General features: G+C 41.1%; 1 protein-coding gene across 6 annotated transcripts in view; it reads right to left on the bottom strand.

The window, feature by feature from the left end:
* Positions 1-20485, bottom strand: part of FAM13A (family with sequence similarity 13 member A) — a 133755-nt gene that overhangs the window by 101163 nt on the left and 12107 nt on the right. For all 6 annotated transcript variants that reach the window (XR_008745682.1, XM_055795251.1, XM_055795252.1 and 3 more), the window contains 2 exons: positions 14376-14556; positions 3630-3789 (listed from right to left, as the gene is read on the bottom strand). Coding sequence is in view for 5 of the 6 variants with exons in the window: in XM_055795251.1 (XP_055651226.1) it covers positions 3630-3789; positions 14376-14556 (341 nt within the window). In the remaining variant the exon portion in view is untranslated. The remainder of the gene's footprint in view (positions 1-3629; positions 3790-14375; positions 14557-20485) is intronic.

Below are 20485 nucleotides of genomic sequence, written 5' to 3'. Positions count from 1 at the left end.
AAAACCTTAAGATATCCAGACCATGAAGTGTCATTCAAGTTCAGGAAGACGGTAAACATGACTAAGCACATGACAGGAGATACATTCCCATATTGGAATGGGATGGCACGAGCCACTACTTCCCTGTTTCTGCGTATTTGCTCAAAATTAATGATTTAGTGTTGATGTTGACTTCAAAAAGATGATTATGAGTGGATGATGTGAAGCAACAGGCACCTAAGCCATCTCAAGAATGACCTAAGACTGCAAGGAGAATATTCTTGCAATACCTTTAGACACTAACTGAAGGCAGGTACCTGTTTTTCCAGTTGCGATTTCAGCACCAAAGTAACAGCCCGAAGCCATGAAAAAGAGATAAGAAAAAGCAGGGCTGATTTTGTAATGCAGTAAGCCAGAAAGGCACAGTAGAGCACTGAGAGAAGTGCATTGTTCAATGTTGTATTTTCTGATGTCTTTCCTTATTTTTTTAAACCACTGTCATTGGGCTTCAAATTTTGATCCGAGTCAGTCTTTCTGCAAATTTGTGGTATTCTTCTCCCTATATAAGAGCTTTCATGCTTATAGGTGCTCTTTCCAAAGTCTTAATCAAGAAATACCTGGATCAGCACTGATGGTTTTGACCATCATATCTCTTAACACAGTAATTTCTTCCTGTAAGTATCTCCACCCCCATTTTTGGAACCTTACCTTTGGGTAAGGCTAAAGCAGCATTCCAACCAAAAGGAGGCACTGAGGCTTGTGTAGGAGAAGTGCCTCAATAAGCCCTAGCCACAGACTACACACCACACAGGGGAGGCCACGTTACCACAAACACTGTACTAACCTCGAGGAAAAGTTATCTCCCTATTCAAGAACGTAAACGAAAGGATGGCAAAGAAATACAGGCTGTGGAGGGGCTACAGCATGTGTGCAGTGACGGGAGGTGATGGAAGACCATGTATCAAAAGAGTGCTGGAGCTTTTGCCGTTCACTACAGACTGCCAGCCTTTTCTCTGGAGTGGGAATCAAGGGCTATCAAATTTGAGTACAGGAAGAACGGTGGGACAGGGCTGGAGAGAGAGTGAAGGCAATCACAGGAAAGGCAGCAGTGTAATGTCTCAGGGTGAAGCGCTGGCAATACAGCCAGTGATTTGGGGAGGAGGTTGACAGAAATAGTCCAGAAGGAACTGAGCAAGGTCATCTAAATCTCCCCTCCTCACCCTCTTGCTACTCACAGCGTAGTAAAAGCTAAAAAAGCCATTTAGATAAATGCAGCTGAGTGCGGTAAAAGGGCAGGTCCTCGTTTTCTTCCCTTTCCTTGCTGTCTGCTCCCCCGTTCTACCATGGTCATGCCTGAACGCAACACCCTTAAAATCAATAGGGCCTCAGTTTACGACAGCGTTGACCTGAACATCCTACACTATTCATTCTTTCCAACAGGATCGCTTGGCAAATCTCTCTCCATCTACCTGTAGATAGGAATTCATCAGTGGCTTTTCAAGAAGCAGTAACTTTGCTGACAAATAGCTTGCTATTTTCTGGATACTGTGACCCAGGTCATGCCAAATAATTCTCTGAGGCATTTGTTCTTTTATGACACAGGTCAGCTAGTTCCTACTGTATGTAACAGTTCATGCATTGGCAAACTGGTAATCACTTTTCTATTGAATCTCATTTACTACCACATGGTTTTCTCTTTGAGTGCACGATCTCTAATTTATTATACAAATTGGCTAGGATAGGGGATATCTTCTAGGATACAAGAAAAGTAACCTTCAGGAACAGTATAAAGTATCCTTTTAAAGAGCCACCTGACAAATTTCAACAAGCACTTTTTATGTAGCTTTCCTACATTAAGTTGTAGATGGTTGTATTTGTTGTGTTTGAGTATTTGTCTCGGTTAAGCTAGAAAACTTCCCACCCAAATTAGATGGCAGAGGAACAAGGGCAAATTTTTGCAGCTGACTGCCAGCAGAATTTAGAAGCTATCAACAAGATCCAAAAAGACACAAACACAATGTAAGCCCTTGTGTTTAGGCATGGCTCATTCCTCTCAGGCAGTCATCTCTCTCCTGATGGAAGGAGATGGGCAACACTTCTCATCCCACTTGAGTAACTATATCTTTCAGACTATCTTGTTGCAGTAATTCTGGTATTTTGATAGCTCAGATCTCTGAACTGCTGTGGGAAACCTCCCAGGTCTCCAGCTTTGTGCATTCTCAATTACTAATAAGTCCTTAGAAGTAAAAGACTACCTTGGCTTTTGCAGCTGGCTGAGGCTTGAAGGAGATGGAGACATACCTGAAGTCTTTCTTCTGGGCTCTTTAAAGTACCACATCTTTTTACAATTACATTCTTCTTTACCTGTTTTTTTTACTGAAGTGACCATCACAGCCTCTAAACATCACTCCCGTCTGCCAGGCAGATCATTTCCATTACCCAGAAGTTACTGGGACTTCAATAACAGGTATTAGCGAGGACGCTGCAAGTAGCCAGTCATTCTATCTCCTTCCACAGAAGGATTTTAGATGAATGTTAGTAACAGCTAAAAGACTAAACAGCTAAAGACTTCCTCACTGATTCACCACATAAGAAAACAGCCAACCCTTCTAAAGGCAGCTGGGTCCGACTTGTACAGATTGCCCTGCAGTTTAGATTCAACAGACCCTCCTGAGATACAGCGCAAAGACAGAGACATTTTCAGCTGATTCCACTCGAGTGGCAGAACTTAAGCTCACACCAAACTTATTGTTCTGTAAATGTCAAAGACACTGTATTTTTATAACTTCTTTTCTGACAACTTTCATTCCAGTCAATGAAGGCTACGGATCCTTGCAAAACCTTACCAAGAAGGCATGTATAGTCCAACCCTCTTGAACTCAAGAGTTCACACCTTGGAAGGGAGTCATTATCTGCACAGCTAACACACAAAGGAAATTAGGGTACTGCAAACCATCCTCAGGACCGTTTCCTGCACAGGCTTGAGGTTGCTTCCTGTAGTAGAGACAGCCTGCCCTACTTGTTGACTTTTTCTGAACTTCAGAATCCTTTGATGTTACACACAGGCCCTCTTCCCATGAAAGATACAATACTATAATTACATCACTTTTCCTTAACAGCTCCAATGTACTTTCTATAATAGTAACTACTCTTTAATGTTTCTCTTCAAGTGCACTCAGAAATGGCTGTTCTGAGTCAAAGCACATGATTTTTAAATTCAGGTAAGCGCTTGAGACAAGCAGACTTCATAGTGGCAAAGGCTCAAGACCTCATACATGTCCTAACACATGAAAGCTCATAATCACTGATGTACACCATAAATGATCACCATGTCAGAAAGCTTGAACACTTCCTAGAATTATTCTGCCTCCTCATTTAAAAACACTTAAATTTTAGTGAATGTGTCGTATATAAGTAACAGTGAATAGCTAACAAAGAATAAAGATGTTTAACAGAATCAGCTTCCAGACTAGTAATGAAAATTAGCCTATCAGCAGAATCGATCTGTAAACCGTATACCAATCAATAACACAGAACATTATTACAACAGTGCCTGTCTCCTACTTACCTAAAAGACTTCTGCATTGAAGCCTGCAATGAGCCTACATTATTGATTTGCTATAAGAAAATGAAATATTAGAGATACTCACTTTTACCAAAATAATTCTTGCAAGCTCTTCACATACAGGCTTTTCTTCATCCTTCTTCAAACCTTCCAATTCAAACAAGGTATTGTAATTTTCCAGCATTTTTGTCATGATCTTATTGCAGATCTCCTGTTCTTTTATACCTTCAAATCCAGAGGGCACGCTAAAATTTGAAAGAACACAAAGCAGAATGTTATAGATACTCACATAAAAAGTTCCTGCACAGAGTCTCTGAAACGTTCCAGTTGTGGATACAGGCTGGCTAGCAGGCACAGGAAACTTCGTCTTGGAAAGGATTGTGTCTATGGTGGTAACAACTATCACAGGAAGTTTGCAGGTTTTCTTACCTATACCAAACACCCTATCTGTTGGTCAGACTGTCTACTTCACAGAATCTAGATAGAGATCTAATTGAGACAACCATCAAATGACACACCACCAACTTTGCTAGAAGCTGGGCTCATCACTGCAACACAGCACTAACATTTAAATGCTCTGAACTGTTAATGGGAAGAGTCAGATTCCTCCAAAAAGCGGTCTGTGATAACCTCAAAGGTATACAGGAAGGATGAGTAAAAAACTTAAGAAAACCCACATGGCTAAGCAGAACACTAAAAGTTAAGCAAGATCTTCACAGCTTCAGGTGGTCCCATGCTGTACACCAGATTTCATTATCTGATTTATCAGTTGCCATTTCTTCTGAAAGTAGGCACATAACTCACAGGGCTTTTCAAAACATGAAAATGGAGGCTGCCTTCTGCAGAACAGCCTAAAAGATTCATATAAAAAGAGGTTCCTAACCTCCAGTTCCTGGGAGAATAATCAACTACTGGGCTGCAGAAGCAGCAACTTCTTGCTTCCTTGAAACGAGCCCCTTAAAGGCACACACAAATGAAAAGGCAAGATACTGACTTGGAAGGAGTGTCTTGGTCCAGCCTATGCTCCTTTGCCTTCCTTATGCATTTTCCACAACTCTGTCATGTGGTAAAAATGCATATTACTCACAACAGAGCACACAATTCACTGACGCATCAAATGATCATCTGTTGAAATGTAGGCTTTCTACACATCTTATTGGACTTCAGTGCCCCAAATTTACTTAACTTCTGTTTTAATACAAAAGAAAGACCTCTGAAGAATTTTTTTCAGCATTTAAAATATTTCTGCAACCATCCGGTGTTTCCCATTGTACAGGACTTCCAGCAGATGCACTTTGCTCTCAATAATCCACAAAGCGGCTGCATGGATTTTATAAGGACCTTATAAAGTGGCAGGGACTGTAGATCAGGAGGTACAGAAAACACAAGAAAGATTTAAAGGGAAGAAGCAGGGAAGCAAAAACCAGAAACAAAAAAAGTTTCAAGTATTTTTTGCCTGAAGACAACTAGTGGTTGCACAAGAGGCAAAACCAACCTAAATCCCCAAAACTTAAATAAATGCCATCTAAGCTATTTTGCAGGGATGTAACTTGAAAGTAAATCATTGTTTACTATAACCAGCAAATAAAATTTTACAAACAATTACCTACTGTAAAGTTGTAACTGTAATTTATTGGGGCCAGATGTGCATTTCAACAAGAAGGCTCTGAAAGCAGACGCTCCCAGAAATTTGCCATCAAAAAGTGCCTTCTTGTAGGGGTTCATGCTACTGATCCTTCTCAATATTTTACTTTCTACATATCAACAGGGAGAGGATTCCGTTGCAGCAGAATGCATCTTTGTAAACTCCAGAAGAGAATCTTTACAGCTCTCATTTCAACATTCAGTACATGTTAAGAGTCGCAGGACCTGAACTTTAGAATCCTTAAAATTCCTAAGTTTAAAGGAATTGTATTATTTTACACGGCAGAACATTGCCAACTATAAAATGGGTCAGTCTCAGCTGACTGATGTCATTAGTGTGGAACCTGGCCTCAAACTAAATAAAGAAAAAAATGAGACAACTTCTATCGATGGATGTGCATGTACACTTGGGCCAATTCACTATAAAGAATGTCACATTCACTACAAGATAGTAACTGGCCTGGGTAGAAGTGTATGTATGCAATAGGCCCGTGCAACCACCCTGATTTAAGGAACCCCTCTTCCTATGCTAAATGATGTGCTCCGGAGTTGCCACGGCACAGACCTTGCTTGATAATTCAAGCAAATCCTGTTACCTTCCTGATGTATTTCTTCAAAACAGGGTCTCACTTAAATAAGCCTGGCACACCTATGAACCTCATTCCTAGGAAACAGACTGAACATGTACTAGAGCGAGTTCAAGTCAAAGTAAAGACTCCAAATAGCTTCAATGAATTTTAGAGCAGAACCTTCACCTAAACCACATTTGCTGGGAACTACAGCCAGCACCTCCCTACTGGCAACAGCTAACACCAAAAACCTCTTTGTGGTTGAAAAACCATCCAGGCTTTAAAGTTCCCACACAAACAGTATTTAATTTCTGCACAATTCTATGGCTTTCTTGCCCTCCCTTCCCCACATTACTTTGTCAGTTATTAAACTTTATTAAATCAAATTTGTGATAAGTCCAACCTCTTATTTTTTATTACCCCTCTCTAAATGTAACCAAGCAGAGCAGCATGAATTGTTTTATTTTAACGGCAGTGTAATGAACTTTAGCTATTGCCATCTCTCTGCCACTTGAACAAGCATATTTTACAGTTTCTCATTTATTTTCTCCTTTAATTGCTGCTATTAGACCTCCATCATTACAAGGACTATTACACTCTTTGAGCTATTGATGGTGACCTTTTCCTTGCAATAAATCTTCAGCTCAGCATATACAAGAAATTTAGATTATAAGCACGCACCACCCCGCATATTTATACAAGTTACAATCCATCTGTTGCCACACTGCATGATTCACCAGTCTGATCAGACTTTTCTGAAAATGTGTGTAAAAAAAGAGTATCTTGCTTTAGCTTTTCTTACTCTGAAAAGTCGTGATATTGACAAATTTCACTGCCACTCACTAGAAAAACTCAGTCCTATGAGAAACTATTCTCTCACCCTACCACTTTCATTATCGACACCCTACTCCTTGGAAATTTTTCATGTTCTTTTGTAAAGACCTTGTTAAAATATTACAGTAAGACGATGTTCATAGTCATGGTTCCTTTATGTCTAACTTGCATGTTAATTAGGCATTATAACTGTGTTGCTTTTAGAGTTAGACATACATCTTACTCCAGTTACAAAATCCCTGAAGGCAGGACTTGACCCCCTTACAGCCACCTATGTACAAACCACTTCAGTAGCAGCAGCAGAACATCAGCTTTGCTACCAGAAATACATTTTCTAGAAGGGAGGAATAAACTTGTAATTTCTGTGGTCATTTCTAAAAGAAAAACTGTTGATGGGTTCAGGTCTATCTCAGAGATTTCAGCTGGAAAACTCCCACTGAGTTCTCGCAGCAGCTTTCCAAGTTATGAATAGATACATAGCATAGGCAGTGACAGAAACAAATTCTCTGATGTTCCCCTCTGAGATTCCTCGGACACCCTGCCCTTCCTAGAGAGAGATCAAAGTGCTCTGGGTGCAAAGCACAGCAGCTCCACATTAAGTATTTGGAAAAAAATGTGCTTTTGTCTAAACAAGGCACCAGCATAACAGTATCTGACTCAGCCCAGCAGTGCTGAGGGCAAAGGTGCATTAGTACCACAAGTTTTACAGGGTATTAAGTTTGAAATTATTGATGAAGCCAATTTAAAGAAGGAAAACCAGTAGTTCTCAAAGTTAAAACATGACTTGGGAACAGGATCAAGTTGTTAGCCCTTCACTTCAAAATAGGACACCCGGCAGTATTTCACGCTTCTGCGCAATGTCCTACCAGCATGCCTGGCCCCTGGCTCACCCACCACAGCTCCACGCCACTCATTTCCATGCAGTCCCATGGTCACTTTTCTTTAGGTTCTTCCAGACCACTTTAAGCCAAGAATGTCTCCTTCCATGGCAATGCTCCAGAAAGCTAGTCTCAAACAGGTTAAACCACATCAAAGCCCTGTGTCACAACTATTACTCAGAACTAAAGTGACCTGAGGTCAATTTAGCTCACTGTGAAAAAATTACTTGCATTTAATGTTTTAAATGAATTTACTCCAGGGTCCCTGTGAACAAGCTGTAACAGGCTAAATGCTGAGTGGGCTTATGAGACAGTGAATCTCCAGACTCTGCTGAGAGTGGTGCAGTAACACATCCAAACACGACTGCATCCAGCACGAGACAGGCATCACCACAAGGCTCTGTCACCCATGCACCACACCTGAGAAACCGGCTTCAAGAGGAAACGAGGACTGGGAGGACTTGGGATGTAGTCATCTGCCTGTAATGAGTTGGACTGAGATCACTGAGCTGATTTCCCCAGGCAACAACTGCTGACAGCTCCCTGTTAGCACCAAACCAGCGATTTCTCATGTGAAACTGCGTGTCTCATTATAAATTCCCCACGGTGTTTGACCCCACCCTGCCCAAGATGAAGAATGCACATTATCATTTCCTTAAGTAGCTTTGCAGAAGCAGTTTGCATGGAACGACAGCACTGTAATCCTAATTTACAAACCACTGAGGGCTATATGCTCTGTATTCTCTGATTGCTGCTTTTGCCGTTTGTACAGCACCCTTTGTAAAGCAGCACCACAAAGTGACTTTACCGTTCTCCTAAGGGATCCTGCAAAAAATTAAGGGACTTGGGGGACAAGTAACACTGGGGTTTGGGTATTTTGTTTCTCCAGGCCTTGCAAAACATTTTCATTAGTACCTCAAATGCCCATGAGCTCCTCAACAAGCATGACTGAAGACTTTGAGAGCAGAGCTGCAGTAATCTGAAAAGGTTACAACTTCAGATGATCAGCTCTGTCTCTCTAGACAGATGTTACTGTATCCATAACAGATGTGGCCTTATGGCCACAACTTGGCCCTTTACTTCAGCTGATGAAAGTGATTTGTCTTAACACACTGGATCACAAATTAGCGCAGCTGAAACCAGGCATATATCCAAGTCTGCAGACTCTGCTGCAAGATAGAAGCTTAGGTTGCTAAAGATACAGCAACACTAACTTGAGGCAGGTGTCCATCTCAGTGTGTGTGACTCATTTACATGCTCTGCATCATTTACAGATTTATGCCTCAACAGTTTGGACCAAATGTAAGGCCATATATCACTACTGAGATTTTACAGAAGTGTCTTAGCTTCTGAGGCACTGGAGAATCCCATTATCATCTAACTGCCTGCCTTTTAAAATCTGTTCCAGGTTATCTTCTGTAACATCAAATTTAAGAGCCTAAATTAACTTGGTAATTTATCTCTGCCTACATTACTTGCAGTAGATGCAAAATGGAGGTAACTCAGGTAACACAAAGCAGTTAAGACTGATGCTGCCACAAAGACTTTACTGACTGGCTTCACTTGCATGCAAAATCTTTTGCTCCAGCAAAAGCTCAATTTTTCATCAGGAAATTGCAGTGATAGTAGGCATCTTTGACAGCATGACCTATGCAAAGAGGGACAAAGGACAATCCATAGCCTAACACCCACTCACAAAGTACATCAATCTCATCTCCAAAACATTTCTAAACAGAGGCTCTTCAAAAATGCTTTGTATTGTATTTGAGCTGTATTGTTGATCGAAAACACAATTTTGTTTTGCACATATTAGGAAAAAGTTCTTCACTAAGAGGGTGGCCAAACACTGGTACAAGGTCCCTGGGGAAGTGGCTGTGGCCCCAAGGCTGTCAGTGTTCAAGAAGCGTTTTGACAACATTCTTAGATGTGTGGAGACAGGAGTTGGACTTTATGATCCTCATGGGTGCCCTCCAACTGAGAATATTCAATGATTCTATCATAGTTTTTCCTGTGAAACTGCTCCTCCACTTTAATTCTGGGTGTATGCTTTATTGCCAATCCTCAATCAAGATCAGAAGAAAGAACATGGTCAACCAAGAGCAGTAACTTACTTTCATGGAGTTATTCAACCAAAAAACAAACTGAAACACAAACAAAAAAACCCACCCCAAAACAAAACAGAGCATTTCCTATTGAAATAATCACTACTTCATTCAAGAGATGAAATAGGAAATACCTGACAGATCATAAAACAGAAACTATCTCGACTAAAATTTTAAGGGGTGGGTGTTCACTAGTAGAACTGATGACTTGAGATGGAATTTGGCCAGGACACCCCTCTACTTACGAAGACGCCAATGCATCTTTAGTAATCTTCAGTTTATTTTACACATATGCCATTCAGTGGACTCCAGATGACAGACAAAGCTGAGTACACAACAGAAAAGAAACAGGAGAAGAAAACATAAAATATATCACAGAAAGGCTCGGCAATATAGTCCCTTACGCGCTTCCCAAACAGGAGGCAAGCACCCACGAGTATTTAATATGATTATGGATGAGAGTATTTATGGCCTTCCTATATTATGCTTGATGATTTAAACTTGCATCATAGGGTGTAGCATACTGGATTCTTATGAAAAACAACTCCTTTAATCTGCTGGCAAACAGGACATAAAATCTATACAGACCCTGTAAGAAAGGTTATGTTGCATGCTCCAATTTGCAATAATGATTGTTAGAAAAACAATTTTCAGTATTCACTTTGACCCTGATCCTGGATGTATATTTTTTTTTAAGACTGGTGCAGGACCGGGACTGCACTGCCTGAATACAAACTTTAATCACATAATGTTTCAAAAGCCAGTATTTCTCACTGAGGAGTTCTAGTTCAGCCCTTATGCTTTCACCTCAGCTTCATACACCCAATCTGTGTAGGCTCCAAGGCTGCTACAAACCAAGCTAAGCCATTCATGCAGAACTTCAGATCAGATTTTACTTCTTACAAATTCAGCAACACTGAAAATTTTTTTGCATCTCTGAAATACCTACAGCTACCCTACAGAAGATCTACATTTGCTCCACACCGAAAGATGATCTACCTTTCCTCCATAACAAATACTTTCTTGTAGAACCCTTCAGGTAACTTCTGTTACGTAGTCATCATACAGAAATAACTGCCTCTAACTCCAGCATTTTAACTGGATGCCTGCATTTGCCAGCCACTTTTGGAGGGATGGAGCAAGCCCTCACAACATGCTTAATCTCCGTTGGAATGAAACGGTCAGGGTAGCGAAGGCTTGAATTATGGAGGCCATACACACAGATCATTCTCAGAGAGAGAGGCAAAAAAGGGTGCAAATGGATCCCCTGCTTACTCTGTAACTGGTAGACCTCATGTCTCCTACCACCCCAACGGAAGGACAGGATGAGTGCTGCAGCCCCTCTGACACCCAGCTCCAAGAGAGCAGAGAGGGGGAGAGCAAACCCAGCTGGTCCTCTCCTTCCTCTTCAGCACAAGCTGTGAGAGCCGAGCAGAGGCACACAGCAGGCCACAGCTAAGGCTGCAGCTCCACAGGCGCTGAAATTCAGGTCAGTGGACAATAGCTTCTTCCAAGAGTAACCACACTGCAAGTGTTAATACTCTACACAGATTAGCTCAGTGACAGAAAAGACAACTATTTATGTTCCTTCATGCTCACTGTTCCTCAAGGGCTGTATTTCTCTGCGTACTTGACCTTTGGTTTCCATCACAATAAATCTGAACATTCCAAGTTGGAAGACAACAGTGCACTAAATCTCAAACCATCAAACTTTCCTTTCTTGAGCTGTTTGACCTTGCCCTTTACATCTTCCTGTACCCTACATCACACTTCATTACAAGGACTGGAAATAGCCATTTTCTCCCTTCTTCCACTCATTAGAAATACAGAAAGCACAAGATAATCTTTCATTAGAAAAGCACCAGTGCAGTTTATCAAACAGCAAGAAAAGAAACAGCAGACATAGTGGATAAGATAAAAGTAATAAGGGTTGAACGTTTAGGAGATGAGATAAATTACAGAGAACATGACATAGAAAAATAGAATGAGATGAACACAATCAAAATTAAGTCTAAATGTCTGGAGAGTGGTCCAACAGTGAGATTTATTCAATTATTAAACAGCTTCAGTTATGATGTAGGAGATAATATGTTTAAATAGCTAAAATGTCACTAAAAGTATCTTGTAGAAAGTAATCCTTTGCTATCAGCAGATGGGCTTTATCTTCTCTGACACTGTGCATTAACTACACGGACTCTAACATTGATTTTAGACATGAGTATGAACTTCTGACAAAAAAAATCTCTGATCTTCCTGCTTCAGCAGTGTAATTGCTGTCAAGCCGGATGCTAAGCCTTCTTTCCTTGTCCCAGAGAAACACCGCATACACTGCTCTGAACAATGTAAAGTGAGAGGAGTGTTTGCTTCAACCACCTGCTGATATTAATTTCTACGGCTAGTCTCCCCAGGGGCTGCCTGTAGCCAGCAGTAAGACAGCCCTGGCCAGGCAGGCTTCAGACAGCCTTACTCCAGAGCTCTGAATTGTGTTCTGAGGATCTCTGACTGCTTAGCCAACCATCTGGCTAAGCCCAATCCTTAAAGTTCACTGCTGTTAAGTTCCTTCCTCCTCCTATCAAGTCTTTGTTGATAGAGATGGTCACGGTTCCAGCAATTTAAGACTGCATCTGTTAACACAGGAGAAAAGGGTATTTGAACTGTTGCTCACAATCTTTGTGTTTGGACCACAATCCTGAACTACCTTGAAAAGATCAAGATGTGATGAAACACATAGCTGAATTACCAGATGGTGAAACTTAAGCAAAAATCTACATCCATAATTCTGCACATTAGGCTCTTCTAAAAAATGCATTAGCCATTTGTTAAGCGTCAAGCCTTGCTTTCACTGCCTCTTTTGCTACGTGAGCACTTATTTCAACGTGTGTCACAACTGCAGGGCTGGCTGCATTCACATACAGCCACAAGAGCCCTTGTGTTTTCACCTCCAGTGAACTCTGCCTTTCTCAGTCTTCTGCAGTGGAATAACGCGATTCCGTCCCTCTTGCACACAGACCCTGTACTTTACAAAAATTACTACATCTTTTCTATGCCATGTTTGGAGCAGAGATCAGCTGAGGCAACAACTATGCAGCTTTTAAGAAGTATGCTTTGGCTTAATCTTAGGAATGCCAATTGCAATTCCAATCTGCAACACTCTGCATTCTACGCCAAAAAGTATGCAGAGCTAATTTTTAAACTTTCCTGAACAAAGTGATGAGTAAACTAAAAATTATTCTAATAGCCACTTGGGAGTTTGATTTATATAGAGATTCAGCCATTGGACTCAGATTCTTCTAATCTATTTTGTTTGCTCTTAACTCTACTAATACATTTAGACAGAAATTCCCAAACCACCCATACAAATGTAATCTTTAAAAATTGTTTTGCTTTTCCTTGTCAGAAATTTGCAGTATTGTGCTTCCACTAACTCTCACATTCAGGCATTTCTGCACCTACTACTGTCTTTTGAGTTTCTTTCTTTTTGAGAGGAACACATTTTTTTTTCCAAATCGGCTTTATTTTTTTGTACTAACACAGCAAATGCTTTAATTCTGACATATTCACCATTATTATCCATGAGCAACATCTTAAGATGAGGCAGCAATGTAGTCAGAAGGACAAGCTTTGGTTTAAATGTCTCATCTTGTGTTTTCTCTCCCTAATCAATGGAAAAAAATACGCTTCTTTAAAAAGAGAGCAGGTGGCATCTAGCCTAGGTATGTGGAACTGGCTCAATACATTACAAGGAGCCTAATTTCTGTTTTCTCTGTTTAAAGATATCTACTTCTTTCCACTGCCTACAGAGTAGGGAGATAGTCTCATTAGGCAATTAATCTAGTAAGTCTCATTAGGCAATTCAGTATCACTCCAGAGTAAAATTTTACATAGATCAATATAAATCTGACATTTGTTTCAAGGAATTCACTTGTCTCTTTTCGCTGATACCACACACCTTTCAAGACTGATGACTGAACTAAATTCCCTGCGTGTCTCCTGTGCCTTAGATCTTGGATGCCAGCCAGTGGGAGTACCACAGACAAGACCAGGGTGAAGATGCTAACCGTGCACTGCATCACAGCAGTGACTCAACAGAAACATTCTCACTCGGGATGCATTCTCACACCTGGAAATAACTGTTCGCGGTACTGCTGCAAGCTCCACAAGCATGTACATGTCTTCACCACAAGCACCAAAGAACTGGGCCCAATGAAAGAAACTAGTAAAACTAGTGAGTCCAGTAAGAAGTCTCAAGAGACTGGTGGAACTCCATAACCTCCAGAGCAGTTCCTGAATGTACTAGAAGGATAAAGAGCCCAGAATTATTAGTATCTTGAGGACAGACACCAGATCAGAAGGCCAAATCTACAGAGAGTGTGCAGTATCCACCTCTAGAAATTACACAGCACCTGGGTGCTGCACAGGAGTCCTCCCCCAGATATCCTTTCTCAAAGCCTTCTACAGAGAAGCATCCATATTATCTGACAGCAAAGGAAGAAAGCTGTATGAGCGCACATCTCCTTGCACTTACACAGTCTGAAAGCCTTTCATTGTTACACTCCTGCTTTGCTGTCAATGCAGCAACAGGAAACTGACCAACTGTTGAGCAAAATAGCAAGAGGAGATGGGAGAGCAACTCAACTCCCATTCAGCTCAAACAAAAGCTTTAGCACTAAAATTTATCACAAAGCCCCAGTCGTTGCCTCTGTTAGATCATCCTGACAAATTAGGGTTCTGAGTTACATTTCTGGCCATCTGCTCCGTTACACTCTCCGTCAACATATGGAGAAAAGTGAAAACCCCAACTTACTGAAAGCAGTTTGGTCCAAATACAGTGGCAAGATTGCAAAGGTTCATCCTGTTCTCTACATGATGTTCAGCAACCTTTACCAGGAACTGGCACAGATACTTCAGCAGGCAGTAATGAGCATCAGGCAGCTCTTTAAGGAGTTCTTTCAAGTTACTTTCCTTCTGCTTGTCGTTTCTAGGATCTAGGAAAAACAAGAGAAGAAAAAACATACGTATATGGTTTTCTACATTGCTGCCAATCTACTTACATGGGTGAGCAAGCAGTGGGATCTAAAATTTAATATAATTTCTGTACAGAGACAGAATCCCTCAACCCCCTCAGTTTTCCTCAGGAAATCTGCACCTTTCTCCTGAAGCTCATCTTGGCCACCACTGGCACTGCTTTATGCTCACCTTTAAGTTGTTAACTTTTCCTGAGCAGAATCAGCAGAAGTCATAGGTAACAGCATTAGAGCATATTTATTCCCACTCTGTACACAGCTACAGATTTAACTCCAGCTCTATCAGATCTCCTGCTTCCGTGCTTCTTCTGGATGTTAACGCTACTTCCCCAGCCCTCTCTCACAGTTTTAGTTTCCCCTCCCATGAAAGTCTTCAAAAATAGGAAAGCAAGAACAGTAGAACAAAGAGTGTCCTAAAATGCAGGTGTCCTCAGAATACCAGTACTCCAGTACTTTCTGTGGGTACATTTTATGAAATGCTCAGCTTTGTATCTTTTGTCAGTGGCAACTCGTCTTAGGTGAGGAGTCCTGCCTATGGAAAAAAGGCTGTGCAGGGCAGCGTCATACTCTGTAACAACTGGTCTGGTGTTAAGAGAGCAAGCTTGTTACACCGTAGAATCTTCTGGAATGCAAGTATGGATACAGGTTTCCCATACTGAACTGCGCAAAGTCAAAGCCTGACTAAAGTCAGTCTTCTTTCATGCAGGATTTTGCTGCTTTTTTTAAAGCAAAAATTGCATGAACTTCACAGATGCTGTGCTTACACAGACCCAGGCAGAGAACACAAGCCTGGTGTCACACACAGCTTCTAGTTAATGGCATTCTGCTTCTGAAATTGAACTAAAAACCTGCAAAATTCTTTGCTTCCCTCCTGCAGCCCAAAAATACTTTCTAAAAAGTAAATGGTACCCACCAAAATCTTGGGTTTGCATGTTAACAAAAGCAAAGTTTTGAAAATAATTCAGTATTTCCTTCCCTTTATGCCAAAACAGGATGCCTTAATGCTTGGAAATACTAATTTCTACTCTCCACCAAAATGGAATTTCTCTGAAATTCTCACATATGCAGAGTTCTTGGGTTTTTGTGCAACAGCATTTTCAGACAGAAGACCTCAATCCCTAAAGCTTTTCCTCACCAATCTAATTATAAGCAGGATCCATTAACTGTTAATACCCAACTGAGGGCAGCTGTGCATTTCCAGTGCTTTTTTTTTATTATTATTTATCAGCCTTATAGGTTGACAGTGTTAATGATGTAATACTGTTGATAGGTAACTGCTTTTTTCTTAGAGATGTACTGTAAGGTTTAAAAACCGTTCTAGTGGTTGGAAGGATATCTTTATGCCAGAAAGAAAAAGTGAGCTCACGCTAAATGCAAACCTTCTGTGTTCTCTGTAACAGATTGCCTTGTCCCAAAGCAGCTGCCTGCTTACCATGGGAATACAGACATCCTCTTCATGCTTAGGGTAACAAGGTATTTTTTCATTCAGAGCATGTTATAATCCTTAGCAAGGAGATTCACCCAGCATTCAATCAAACCCAAACCTCGCTCAGTCTTCAAGACTCAATTTCAGTCAAGAAGATGAAGCCAGCTGATTCTGAAACAGTTCAGGAAGTAGTTGCTGCCTCTGCTGTATGCCCTGCTACCAGCATGCAAAGGAGAAGTGGTAGGAAAACATTCCATGCCTTGTGTTGCAGGAACAAAGAACATTTTATATTTCCCCAACATTTTTGTGAGGGTAAAAATAAACAAACAAATAAATAGGAGGGGAAAAAAAGGAGAGGGTGAGAAGGAGGAGAAATAAGGAAGAAAAACTGAAAACCTTTGAACACAGAAGTTTCATCTTCATTTTTACTTTTCATTTCCCAGAAATATTCCAGGGCCAGACCGCACAGTATTCCAGGGTAGAGTGCTTCGAAAAGTGGTTTAGCTGTGTAAATTAGCAGTCTGTATAAAATATTTGAAACTGACTCCTGAAAACTCAACCATTAAGTTGCAATATGAATTCTGCTTTACAATCAGCCATTTTTGTGGCTAATAAACAGGATTTATGAGTTTGTTTGTTTTGGGAAACTAATGAGTTCTGTATGTACATACTTGCTACTTCGTACAGTTGAACCTGTGGGATTTCATCTACTTCCAGGCTCAGGTTTCCTGCCTTACACGCCATGCATAATACAGTATATAGTGAAAGAAGCCTTTTTAAGTTTTATGTGCATGGAGAATTCATTTTTATGTATCTGTTTTGGTACAACAGACTTAAGATGAATTCTTTCATGACAGCAGGCCAAAGTTTAAAATGCCAGTCACATTAAAAGACCAAATGTTTCAGCCAACTGATTAATTATATCCTTTTCTTCTACAGCTAATAAATTAGCTCCTTCAGAAAAGCCGAATATCAAATATGCATGGAGCAGATAACCAAAAATCTTATTTGCTTATTTATTATAAGTATTTCTTTCAGAATTTGTTTAGTTATACAGAATAAAAACAATCTGACTTTGCTAATATGAATCAGCTTGGTAACAGTAAGCAATTAAATTTGTTATTTTTATTTCTGCAGCAAAATTTCAGGATGCTTCTGAAGGCTGTGTTAAATGGCATAACAATAAAGAATTTAATTGTATTTGCACTGATCAAAGTGGACTGGACAGTCTCTGACCTGATTACTAATTGCCTTTTCAGGAAGCTTAAAGAAAATAACACACAACTAATTTCCACATTGCCAGAACATCAAAATTCACCTAACACACCTTCATTTAGATAAGAAAACAACTAGCACATAGTGTTTTCTACTATAAATTGCTTGCAGTTATGATAAGGAAAGCCAAAGCCAACTCCTAGAAAAAATGCACCTCTTCCACCACCATCACCCCACCACCTAATTAGGGAATGCCCTTGAGAACTAATTGCGTCTCTGAGACTCCCACTGGGGCTTTAGACTGACAGGTACTTTTCCATTCACTTTTTTTCAGTGAATTCAAGGCTTTTTCATCCCTTCCAAATTAGAAAGATGATAACCTCCACAAAACATTCTGAACACAGGTTTGCACTCTGACAACAAACAAAGCTACTGGCCTCGTGGCAGCAGTTGCGTTTGGTGGGTAGGATGTCCCTGTTCATTAACCATGATACATTACGTGGTGCAGATCAACATCAGAGATGCTTATCACTGGGCACAGCCAAACCTTTGTTCATTTCTGTACTTTCAAGAACTGAGACAGGTATCAGATCATAAAATCTTGAGAAATTACCCTAATTGAAGGACACAGAGACACTGAACAACATGCAGCAGCAAACCCCACTTACTGAGTCATGAAATTCCTTGTCCTTGTGAAATGGAAGAAAGAAAATATGGCTTTTATCTCTCCTTTTCCAGTGAAAAACCAAGGGAAGGAACTCAAGCTTTTCTCCCAATACAATCCAAAACACAAAACTAACTTGCTAATTCTCCTGCTGCTGACACATTTTTCATGGATTTCAGCTTAATTTTTTAAAATCACGATTAAGATTTGTGGTGATCTGCTATCCCTGACCAAATTACTTCAAATAAAACAGCTTTTCAACTTACATGAGAGCAAAAAATAGTCTTGAGTCATGACAACCAATTGCTCAGAGCATTCCTCCTCCTTTTGTTCACCTGCTAGACAATTTTTCAATTTGCTTCAAAATCAATCACTGGGTTTACTCAGCTGGTACTGACCATCACAGAAACATTAGAGCACCAGAGCTGTTTATGCCACCATGCAGACAAGCATCAAGCGTACCAAAGCCCTAAGCTTGTGTACCTGCCTAATTCTGTGAAGTACAAGCTGTCCCGTGGAAGTCAAGGTTACCAAATGCAGTCTTTTTTAGTCGATTAAAGAGGGTGGCATGAAGCTAAACATATGCTTCAGTCTCTGCAGCATCCTAAGATGAGAGAAACAAGCTTGTCAATAATGGAAACAACAGAGTGCCAGACTTTCAAAGGCAATTCAAGAACCTATATTCAAGCCATATTTCCACATATGCTCAGCTACAAACACACTCGGGATTTTCAAGCACAGCACATGAAGCTCTTTTGACAATTTTGCCCAATACAGCAGAGCGAAGGAGCAAGGAGTAAAAGAAGAATGAAGGCTAAGGGGAAGGTGGTCTCAAAGCAGTCAAAGGCATTCACTTTTTTATTTTGGGAGCCTACCAGAAGCCACGTGAAACAGACAGCACCCCAGAAGAGGTCTGCAAGAGAAGTCTAGCTAGATGAGCAGCCAGGAAGAGCTTGAAACCAGGGGTGAGATGGTGGTTTCTGGGCTGAGGAAGGGAACAAAACCAGCAGCCTCAGGCCACATGCAGGTTCAGCAGCTGGAGGACACAGAACACAGTATGACACAGGTAGAGGGCCAAGGAAGCCAGCAAGGGCAGTGTGGCACCTCAAACCTGAGCAAGGGACTCACTAGTGAGGGACAAGTCAAGGAGACAACTGAAAACAACAGGCAGTCTCTCTAAAAATGTTAATTAACTAGCAACAGAAGCCTCAACAGTGTAGGAGGCACAGACACATTTGCAAGGGTGTTTTCAGTCTCATTTAATTTCAGTATACACCCACAGATCACAACAAGGGGGACATATTTTCCAGTGGTTCATCCTATTTCTGAACATATTGAATTTCTTTGACATGCTACTGACACGATTTAATTGCCCAGTTCATCCCTCATGCTACCCCTTCCCCCTGCAGAGCATGCTGCCTGAACATCACTAAAGGTATGGATGCCTGTAGACAGGTGTGTGTGCAATTACTTTGCTCGTATCTCAGATGGTCTGACCCCAAAAAACTCCAGCCTGGAAGCACTGAAACTCTATCAGCATGGTGCTGTGCCCTAGCTAATTATCTTTGCTTTGAGATGAGGAGGAGAGCCTAGGGCTCAGTGTCATGCTACCACGTCTGCATAGCTTTCAAATGCCTTGCGTACTGCCAGCTTGGAGGGCAGACAGAAAAGCTTGCATCTGTCTGTAGCTATCAACATGCTCTAGGAAGTTCATCTTTGGCACACAGGCAGCAGGTTGTACATTGCACTACTGCTGCACCCACCAGGCTGTTGGAGGAATCAAAGCATTTCTTTCCACCTCCACAATCTACAGGCAGTGGGACTCCAGTCTCTTTCTGCCAAGAAGCAATTGCTTCAGACACTATCCTGCCCCAGAGGAGAAAAAACAAAACAAAAAAAGAAAATCATGCCATGTTGCCGTCAGTAGCAGAAGTGCTGGAAGTCCTCATCATAAGAAGGCTGTCATTACAACCCAACTTGAGACCCATCGCTCTGCATCACTATGGCACTTTGCAGCACTGTATTTATACTTCATGCCAACCTATTGGGAGCAGAGCACTCTCCCTTTCTTTTGCAGCTCTGCCGAGTGTCATCATCTGCATAAGAAATACAGTTCCAAGAGTTTTTACTGTGTAACAAACATCATCTGCATGTGGAAACCAGCAGCTACTTCTCTAGTTTGGAACTAGCCCTAACAACACCAAAATGACAATAAAAGCCAAAGAAAAAGGCTAAAATTATGCCACAGGAGCCTGGAGAACCACAGACACCTAGTGAAACTGATTTGCTGCACTGCTGCAGATACCATGGTTAAAGGGTCAGCTCTCACCTATTGATTTTCGCACTCACTTATTCATTTTCACAGTCACTGTTCAGGTTGATACTTGACCTCTAAAATCCCCCAACACAACCTGTATTTTTTGGTTCTGCTTGTTCATGTAACTCAAACGGCTGCTGACCACTAAGCGTTCCCCAAAACTGACCTGCTGATCCAGAAGGGAGCTGCTCCTTCCCTTCCACCACCTCTCATCCCTTCTCCCTGAAACTAGTAGGGCTGCTGCTGGGTACCAGACAAAACTTTGCCA

This window comes from Falco peregrinus, chromosome 2, assembly GCF_023634155.1.
Source record: "Falco peregrinus isolate bFalPer1 chromosome 2, bFalPer1.pri, whole genome shotgun sequence".
Classification (NCBI taxonomy): domain Eukaryota; kingdom Metazoa; phylum Chordata; class Aves; order Falconiformes; family Falconidae; genus Falco; species Falco peregrinus.
This window is presented reverse-complemented; position numbering and strand designations above follow the sequence as displayed.